Source organism: Zingiber officinale, chromosome 6A (genome assembly GCF_018446385.1).
Source record: "Zingiber officinale cultivar Zhangliang chromosome 6A, Zo_v1.1, whole genome shotgun sequence".
NCBI classification, from domain to species: Eukaryota; Viridiplantae; Streptophyta; class Magnoliopsida; order Zingiberales; family Zingiberaceae; genus Zingiber; species Zingiber officinale.
The window spans coordinates 75725548-75735413 of NC_055997.1; the positions used below are offsets into that span (position 1 = coordinate 75725548).

The following is a 9866-nucleotide window of genomic DNA, read 5'->3' on the forward strand; positions in this document are numbered from 1 at the left end:
ATTTGTGGACGAAGCAACATCATTTTGGAGGTATAGAAGCACCGATCCTAACCTTCAATTCTCCTTTATAGATAGGAGCAATCGGGTAAGGTAGTGAAGCAATTTATGCTCATAATATTATTATGATTGTTTGCTATAAGTTGGCACGATCAATTAATGGAATTAAAACACTTGCTTCCTTAATTAAATACCAAGTTTGGGTAGTTTTTTTCTGTCACTAAATGCATATTAAATATATCCTTAAAGAATGCATTGATCAACTACACTAAATAAAGAAGCAATTTGTCCAGAATTGCTTGCAACGAAATCAATATGCATTAAAGTAAATTTACTACCCTTAATTATCACCATCTAAAGGAGTGATCTGACCCATGACACATCAAAGTTAATAGATACGAATAAATTTGCTGAACCAATGCTTTAAACTCTGTTGGTAAATGTATCTTAACAACTGAAAAATGTTCAAATACAGAAAATTGCAAGGTATATCAGAGTAACTAGCTGCATATCATTTGTTATGATTTGAATCTTTTATGAGAAATATCAGTGCACAGACTCCTTTTTTTTTTCTTTTAAATATTTTTAGAGAGATAGAATTCATATATGATTTATTCAAAGCAACCATAGAGGTATGGGAATGATGCATAATTTTTTTTTTTTTTTTTTTGCATATGAGGCGTTTAGATCTTTATGATTATTTTTTTAACAAGGGTTCTTGAATATCAAAAACTTATTACTCATAATCCTATGGAGTGGGCATCATTGATGGGGAGGAAGCGAGGTTTATCAGGACCCATGTTACGAGCTTCTGGAATACAATGGGATCTTCATAACTCTGTAATGTTATTTTGTTCATGGGATCTACTCTCCATGTAATGCCCTTTGGCAGATACCTCTCGAGCATTGTTACCGCGTAGATGCAACAATATACATTAGATCTGCCCATCCTTTTTGCCTCAACATCAACCTCCTGCCGAATGGGAAGGAGGCTGATCCTGTCTGAACGCTGAATCAACGGACGCTGGGCACGTGGCGCTCTCTGAATTGCTGACGCAGATCTTCGACCACGTCGTACGGACCTCCGGCGAACCTGCAAGGAAGTCGGGCCGGGATGGGGTTCCCGGCGACGACCCTCCGATGCTCAAGTCAGGCAAGTGGACAACAAAGAGGTGGCTTCGAATATGCGAGAGTGCGTACCTCCGGTGAAGAATGAGGACCCTTATATAGAGCCAGGAAGAGACTTATGTACACGTGCCGAGGCAAATACATGTCTTCTCACCATACCTCGGCATGGACTTGTCGAAGAGCTTACCCGACACCATACCGCTACACCCGAGCACATCTCTGATGGACAAAGGAACCCTCCGCCGTAAGATCCTGCGTATGGCCTGGTCGTCGAGCATATCCGCCGTCGCCGTTCCTTGTCCTTTGTCTCTTCTACCCTATGCCGAGCGTCCGGCCAGTCTGCAGTCCCCTCACGTCCGACCGGTCGGATGTCGGTCCGCCGAGATTTCCGGTCGTGTGCTCTACGACTGTTCACAGAATGCTACTTTAGGCCTTCGTCCGAGCGGGCTCCCGATCGGACAGCACCCCGCTCCCATGAGCGTCGGAGACCCGACTCCCCGTCGGGTTGTTTTTGATTCCACTGTGACCTCGCTCGGCCGACCGGTCTCCCCTTCTCCGGTCGGCCGCTTGACCTTTTGACTTCCACGTGGCATTGACTTCCCTGAGAGGGGGGTCCCTGTTCTTACCACCGGATCAGAGGCCTTCCACTCATTGTCTCTCGGCTCCAAACACCCGATAGGAAACCTCCATACCCGCCTCCTCACATTGCTTTTGATGTTGCAAGTGACATATTTATGTGTTTATATGAGCAAAGCTTGATAATGCTCAAACTTGTTAACTTATCTCGTTGAGTTTGTATACGAGCAAAGATTGTGCTCATTCATTTTTATGTTTAGTTACATCATCAGTCCGCATAGTATAGTTGTTGCCATGTGACCAAAAAATCATGAGTTCACATCCTGGAAACAACCTCTTAAAAAAAATAAGGTAAGGCTGCGTACAATAGATTCTTCCTCAGGACCCCGCATGACAGGAGCTTCATGCACCAGACTATTTTTTTTTACATCATCAGTCCATAAATAGAAATAAGAAGTATTATGAATATACACACATATTATGTTCTTTATATGTTTAAATAACATTGTTGTGTATCTTTTTCATTTTTAATCAACATATAAAAACTAAAATATTATTCTTATTCCTATGCAGCCCTAGCAATACACAGGCAGGCACCCCAAAACCTTGCTATTTTTGAATGTTTTAATTGAAATAATTAATTAGACTTATTTCACACCAAATAAACACTCTATTCAACAAAATAATTCAGATGTTTGGCATTGGTTTGTGAAGACGCTCGAGCCTCTTAGCTTGTTCTTTAGAGGTCACCTACTTGTTAGATTTGTTGGTTAAAGTGTAGAAACCAAGGGACGAAAGGAAGCTACTAACTTCATACTCGAAGCACTTGGTCACAAAGGTGTGAGCTTGAAGGCTATACGCTATCTAATAAACTATCGAGTGGAAGCACCTTTGCTCCTTGTTTATTGTATCAACCTAACTGCAACCGGTTTAGTATTAATGACATAAATGCCAAAGACATAATCCTCAACCTAACAAATACCAAGAACAGTGTTGAATATTTCAGCGATCAGTATCCCAATGCAAAATTTACACTGCAAGAACCGAATCATTTGGATAAACAGCATAAAATTTTCATTTTTTCCCCAGTATGATTGCAGTTTCTGATAAATATGCACTTATAATCTCAACTAAACCATCAACAGGAAACTCAAAAATATTCAAACCAGAGCCAAAAAAGGAAAACACTGCAAGAGCCAAACCATTTGGATAAACAAGATAACAAGAAATTTGAAATGTCTTGTTTTCATTGAATTGCCTGGTTATTATAATGTGTGTCTTGTTTCATTAAACGCAGAAAACAGGATGAATGTTGAGTTTTAGATCAATCGGTTCTAATTTTCCTGTTCATGACATCGTGATAGTACAAGAGGACGCACATTGGTTGACCAAGAATGCTGAAAAAGATCCAAAAGATCATGTTGCCCACCTGCCCACTCAGCATAAAACAAGTTAGACTCTTCATGATACGTAAGCAAATCTCATGCTCAAGCAATTGAAATCAAACTAGTAATCATGTTGGTTTGATCTCGTTTCAAAATATTGATTAGAACAGAAATAGATAATGTGGAATTGAAAGGAATTGTACCATGGTATTTCTAAATTTGTTCTGGAGGTATTTGGTTAGGAAGACCAATGGGATCTGCCACACGAAAATAAGCAAATGCAGAATTAGCCAAAAGAAAAGCACTAAAAGCGGCTAAAGACTATATATTTAATTAAATGAAAATCAAATCCACATTGCTCGAACAAATCATTATCTAATTATCACTCCAAAAATAATGTTTTATCATCTGACTTTTTTCAGCTTGAATGTTAAAAAAAATATGAACCTAAGGTAGATTTTTTTTTTTATATATATTCAGAATAACACAGGCTAAGCCAGCACAATCATAATGTGTGTTTGATAAACTTTGGGAAGTGATTCTTATATACCTGAAATAGTATTCCTAGAAATGCCCAAAACTTGATTATATGGCACGGTACTGCAACACATAGCTACAGTTTGACATTGTTAAACCAAATGATAAGAGGATAACTATTTGCAACATTGTAAACATGATATAAACATTGTTACAGAAAGCAAAATACAATAAATACCTCATGGAATATGGCTGAAACCAGGAACGAAATTAAAATAGCAATACCCTGCAATCAAGTACTAAAAATAAAAGGCCAGAAACTAGAATTAAAAACTTAATGATTTGAAGTCCTTGTTCACCACTCAGCAACATATCTTTATGCATTTACAAGGTATAATTTGCAAACTGAAAGAAAGGAAAGAACAGTATTCTTTGATGGAGATCAAAAAGATATCCAAGATATCTGTAGTTAGATGATGGACTTTTTTCTTTGTTTTTTACTTCTAGCAATTAATCATCTCTTAATCCAATTTCATGGAACACTGGATCATTTGAACTTTCAGTTATCTTTATCATGAAGACATGTTAATATCAACTATTTAAGGTCGACTCCTTTGTTAAACTCAATGTAAGGTTATAATATTAGTACGACTCGTATATCTTAGATCATTTTCAATTACATTAACAATAATTTTTTTTGGTGTCCCTCCATCTTTAATTGATTCAATTTGTCCAATTATAAAAACTTATATTTGTCATTCAAACTCTGTTAGTTTGATATGAATACCAAAAACACCATAAAAAGTAGCAAGAGTGAAAGCATTACCATAAAGAGGAATATGTTAAGGAGAATGATGAAGAGGAGATAAAGACAACTACATATACGAGTGAAAGTGCACATAAACCATCTCAAATTAAAACTCAGAAACTTTACCTTTGGTAAACCTTTTTGTACACAAGGAAAGTATATATGGCGAACCATCCATTTATGGACAGGCTGTGTAACCAAAAAAACAATGTTTAGAGGAACCACTTAAAGAAATCCTTGCATCGTGTGTGTGTGTGTGTGTGTGTGTGTATGAAAGAAAAACATCACATCACATGAATATGCTTGTGAAGAAAGGGCATAAGAATATGAGATGATCTAAATTACCTTTCAGGCAACCAAAATCATAATTTGAACAAACATTGAAATAACTGATTTTGTTCATATTTAAAATTATATATTGGCAAAATGAAGAGTTCCATACTCTATTATTTTAAATTTTAAAGTTTCATTTATAGTCAACAGAATGAAATAAAAGATTCCATGGACGTACAGAGTGCTGAATGGCTACTTATTTACCTCTAGATTATTAGTAAATATGATGAATGAACGAACCAAAGACAATCAAAATGGTCTTGCATGAATCAGGAAAAAACAAGAAAACTTCTAAAACCAACAATCTTGAAAGGTATTTTCTTACAACAGACAATGAAGAAGAAACATATTCAAGAGTCAGAAACCATGTATTGAAGAGGTAGATTTTTATGTTAAGTTTCTAGGTGCTCAATATAACTTGAAGGAGTCGATAATAGACGTACCATGTTCCACATTCTCCAATACTGATCCAGTCCAAAAAAGTACATGAAAATAACAGAGGGAGAAGAATTGAAGTTAAAAAATATTATATAAGTGGAAAACAGTTCACAGAATAACCTACCTCTTCAACTGTTTTTGCATTCCACCAATCTTTGTAGAACTCACGGTCACCAAAACAAAGGAGCTCAGCAAGAATATTAAGCCTACAATCAGAAGATGAGATTGAATATGTACTTTTCATCCAATTATTTACAAATTGAAATCATTTTAAACATTTTACAGTATTAAGTATAGGCATTCTTCACTAATTCTTGCAAAAGAAAAAGTGAGGATTCTTTGAACCTTCATTGAAAATTAAATGGTCATGAAAAATTGGCATGCATTTTATGAACTGTATGGTCAGTAGAATATTTCCAAAGGATTATACAGACAGTACTGTTTAGATAAAGAAAGAAATTGACATACAGACAGTACTGTTTAGATGGATTATACATGACTTACCATAGATGAAAAAAGCAATAGAACATGCAAAGCCACACGTACAAGGTAGGAACTGATAGCTTTAAGATCCTTTCTATAGCATATAGAAGATTCCCTTTTAAAGGGTGTTGAGAATTCTGGACAATTGGGTTTATGTACTGTCAAAGGAAAAAAAATATATAAAAAATTCAATTTAACTGACTTAATAGGAGGCTGAAGACTATGAAGTAAGATTGTAAGAACTGCTTACTTGCTCAATTATGAAGCCCATCAAACCTGTACAAATCACCAACTTAATAAATTGACAGATCACCCAGCCCTTTCTAATGCACTTTGTACGAGGATATTTTTGCTACAACAAAGGAAATCATAGAAATTTTATACCAACTTGGGAAGCAAAGGATGTTTCTTAGTTAATTTCAAAAATAAAAGAAAACAAGCAAAGTGATCTTAGGGAAATGGAAATGAACAAAAATTAAGTTCATAGAAGTCTATTCCAGTCCCACGTCCATATAATCAGAATAACTTTTCAAAATGAAATACCTGATAGCAAAGTGTGGGAGCCAACATGAAGTACACTAACTGTTTGAAGCTAATACCCTCCTCAGCATCAATGCCTGATAAGTTGGTAGATGTGTCCTCCTAAACATAAAAGCATATTATTCCTTCAACAAATATATTACAGTTATGATAGAGATATATAATGTTCGGTAAGAGAAATTACCTTATCAAATGATTTGATAAGTGTTCGTAGATCATAATTTGTATGTGCAAATGACACAAGCTTTAACCAAACTATGCTTGCAAAGAACATCAATGTGAATCCAGATAAAACTGCCGAATCACACCTGACAATTATCCTCATCAGAAGTTAACAAAAAACATAGGAAAAGATAGAACAGTGACTAAGAGCATGTTTAATTAGAAATAATTGGGAGAAAGAAAATTAGAAGGGTACAATAGTTGGTTATTTTCTGATTTGTGCATATCTAACTACAATAATGTAGTGAGCTGATATGTAAACGATTATAAAATTGTTATATATCAGAAAATAACAAATTGGCATCTACCAATATGAGGACTGTAAGTTCCTGACCATCAACAGAAAATAAATTTGCTCCATAGAAGAAATTATCCAGATTGCTAACTAAATCATACATTTATAAGAAATATGAGGATTCATTCTTCTTTCTTCAGTAAAATACTTCCTAATCTATTTATAAGTGATGAGAAAATTCATTCTTCAATATATGCCATTAATTTTTCTTGATGTAAACTAACAAAAAAGTACAAAATCAGCGTACAAAGTAATTAACTCTGTGAGTCAATTCTTCACCATCTGTTATTATACCTCTTTTTATCTTTTCTGATATGTATTATTTACCAAACTGAAACATTTCCTCTACACCATGATAAAATTACAAGGACAAAAATCCTCACAAGCAAAGATGGTTGGTGTAAAAGGACAAGTACATCAAGCAAGACAATCGTTATCTAGGAAAACTATAGTACTTGAACACTTCAACGTTCTACAGCTTGCAACATTAGAATTTAGAAATTTAATATATCATGTGTGGAAACTTAAAACTGGCTTCAGGAACACTCCAAAAATACAAAATTAGGTTCATGACTTCTGAAAGTAATCTAGATTTAAAAAATTACACAGGAAAAGAAAATGGATAACCATTACCTAAGAATCACATAAACTGGATAGACAATTTCAGCTGTTGTAAGCATCAGATGAAGAGAGATAACTACCTGTGAACAATCAAGACTACTGGAATAAGTGAAAGCTAAATCCTCCAATTCATATAAAGAACTTCTGCATCACTCAAAGTCATTGGTCAAAAATTAAAAACAACAGAGAATGCAAGTATGGAGCATAAACAAGAAACCACCATCATTCTAGCAAAATAACATAGGAAGACATAAAGCACAATCAAGCATGATGATTATGGAACCTAACTTTCAAATACATGCAGAACACACGAATGATATATTGTGTGCACTTGCATACCTTGTCCCTTCTAATTCAATCATATTATTCTTGGAATGTATTTAGAAATACAGGATAGTCGTGTCATCACATGAACATAGCATCATTTATATGCAAACCACACAGGCTGTTCCATCAGTATAGCAAAACAATATAATAGGACGAGTATATTCATATCATGCCTCTGCTCTGACAGATAAAAAGGATTATAGATGTAGAGAGGAAAAAAGAAGAGGAAATTGGGATACATGCAAAAATAAACCGTAATTTTCTCAATGTCAAGGGAAACAACTAAACAACAAATACAGAAAAAACTCTAAAGTTCCCAGGCCTTAGGAATCCACAAAGTAAAATCCATCTAAATGGGCAAAAAATAAGCTATTATATGTTGAAAAAGGATCAAGAACTGCAAATTTGTTTTGGTTGATCATAACAGAAAGGTATTGCACCAAAAAGTAGTGCCGCTATCACCATGCTGACGATCACAGTATATAAATATGGGCTACCATGCTTCCATTTCTGATTTTTCAAATTACCATAAAATTTCCATTCATTCATTCAAAGAAGATAACTTTGCTAAAGTCAAATTTGAGTTCTGACATGAACTAAATATCAGAAAGAAGTTATGACATAAACCAAGGTACCTATTACACTGAAAATGGAACTTGTCACTTTCATCTTTAATTGTTTCGCCAACTAGATCAATGCCTTTTAATTAAGATAACAAACTGTACTACTGGAATGCAAAGAGGTTCCAACAAATCTACTAGAACCCTCTAAGCATATAGCACATAGGCCTATATGCTCTTCTCCAACAGTCAAAGATGACTCATGTCAAAGAAGACACCAGGCATCCAAGACATCAAAAATCAAAGTATATAACTGGAAGGGTCTACAACCTAGCAGAAAATTCACAAGTTTTTAAATCATTCCACAACTTAGTAGGAATGTTCACCTAGATAAAACCATAGATTCAGTAGAAGTATGAATTATGACTTGGATACTCACATTTTACCAAAATATCTTCCGAGAGGTCAACATAATATAAATTTCTATGAAGAGAAAATCAGAATAGTATAAAAATAAGTTCCAACAATATGGTTTGCCCCACCTTTTTGACCTGCCTTTGTGTTAAAGTAGAAACTTTCCATCAAATCTCCTACCTGGCACCATTGCTCAATGACAAAGAATAAAAAATAAAAATTTTGGAATTTGACATAGCATAAAATTTCCATGGATTCTCATTATCAAAAGCAAGAGTACCAGGCATAATCGTGGAAATTAGCAATGCTCATACTTCAATTTCAAAATTCTAATTAATTTATCGTGATAGAGCTTCATCAATGTTCAACTTCAATATGGAAAATTCATAACTTATCCAGATAGAGAAAATGAAAAAATGGACATAAAAAACTACTTACTGGTTCAGAAATAAACTTGCGCCATGCTAGTTTCTCGATCAAAAAAGCAACAAGGGGGAATATTGGGAGTGTAAGGCTGGAAACTTTAACATGTCAGATAGAATCTACATTAGCTCTAGAACAAAAAATATAGTTGTCAAAGTTTACCAACACATCAAAACTGGCCAATCTCTCAGTGACTTTGAACTGAACCAAAACCCAGCTCTTATGAGCAGGCCATACTGCAAAAATAAAAAACATAACTATGAAAATTTTCCATATTCCTGTATAAATTCAGAAATACACTTGATTATACATTTAACATGAAGGTGAACAAAAAAATACATGAGGTTCAAATAAATGTATGCTTCCTAGGTATTCAGCTTGTGCCGTTTCCTAGGGTGTATGGTTCGACCCTACTTCCTGGACACCTGGTAAACCAGGGAAGTGCAAGCAGCTCTGGATTTGATGACCATGTGCAAGAGAAATTCGAAATTCAACACTGCGGGCATGCCCCCAGCGAAAATCGAACCTTGCTTCGTGGGTTCACCGCCAAATCCATTTACCAACTGCATTGTGCCCCTGGAGGCAGGTCCAAATAAATGTAGAAGCAGCGTGAAGGTGACTCAATTATAAATAAAGTCATCTAATTTTTCATGTATTGTATTGAAATGTAGAAGGTAGAAAATAAATGAAGAAGAGACTTATATCTATGCAATCTAAGGGAAAAAATTATTTGCTAAGAAAACAAGAGAAAGGAAGAAGAAGCAACCTTCATCAAATTCTCAATTATCAGCCTTCCATTAACTGCAATCAGCACTACTATGCAGAGGTTAAGAAGACCA

General features: G+C 35.0%; 1 protein-coding gene across 2 annotated transcripts; it reads right to left on the reverse strand.

Moving 5' to 3' along the window:
• Window positions 1-2905: 2905 nt before the first annotated feature.
• Window positions 2906-9860, reverse strand: LOC121996609 (diacylglycerol O-acyltransferase 1-like). Of its 2 annotated transcripts, none has more exons than XM_042550625.1 (15): window positions 9794-9860; window positions 9190-9263; window positions 9043-9118; window positions 7316-7383; window positions 6350-6473; window positions 6169-6267; window positions 5876-5977; window positions 5647-5783; window positions 5267-5348; window positions 5148-5168; window positions 4498-4560; window positions 3802-3849; window positions 3637-3699; window positions 3290-3343; window positions 2906-3130 (listed from the first exon to the last, which is right to left on the reverse strand). In XM_042550625.1, exons 1-15 carry the CDS (start codon window positions 9797-9799, stop codon window positions 3026-3028), a joined length of 1122 nt encoding a protein of 373 aa, XP_042406559.1. In that variant the 5' UTR covers window positions 9800-9860; the 3' UTR covers window positions 2906-3025. The 2 variants fall into 2 exon arrangements, 1 of the variants encoding a protein (XP_042406559.1); XR_006116124.1 differs by having other exon boundaries at window positions 3042-3130; window positions 3637-3686.
• Window positions 9861-9866: the final 6 nt, after the last annotated feature.

Bases quoted from the DNA above. Each gene is read 5' to 3' on its own strand.
- LOC121996609 (XM_042550625.1), bottom strand. The intron at 6,268-6,349 runs GTAATTTCTCTT...TTTTATGTTTAG, and splicing joins TTATCAAATCATTTGATAAG to GAGGACACATCTACCAACTT. The intron at 5,169-5,266 runs GTAGGTTATTCT...GGACTGGATCAG, and splicing joins ATGCAAAAACAGTTGAAGAG to TATTGGAGAATGTGGAACAT.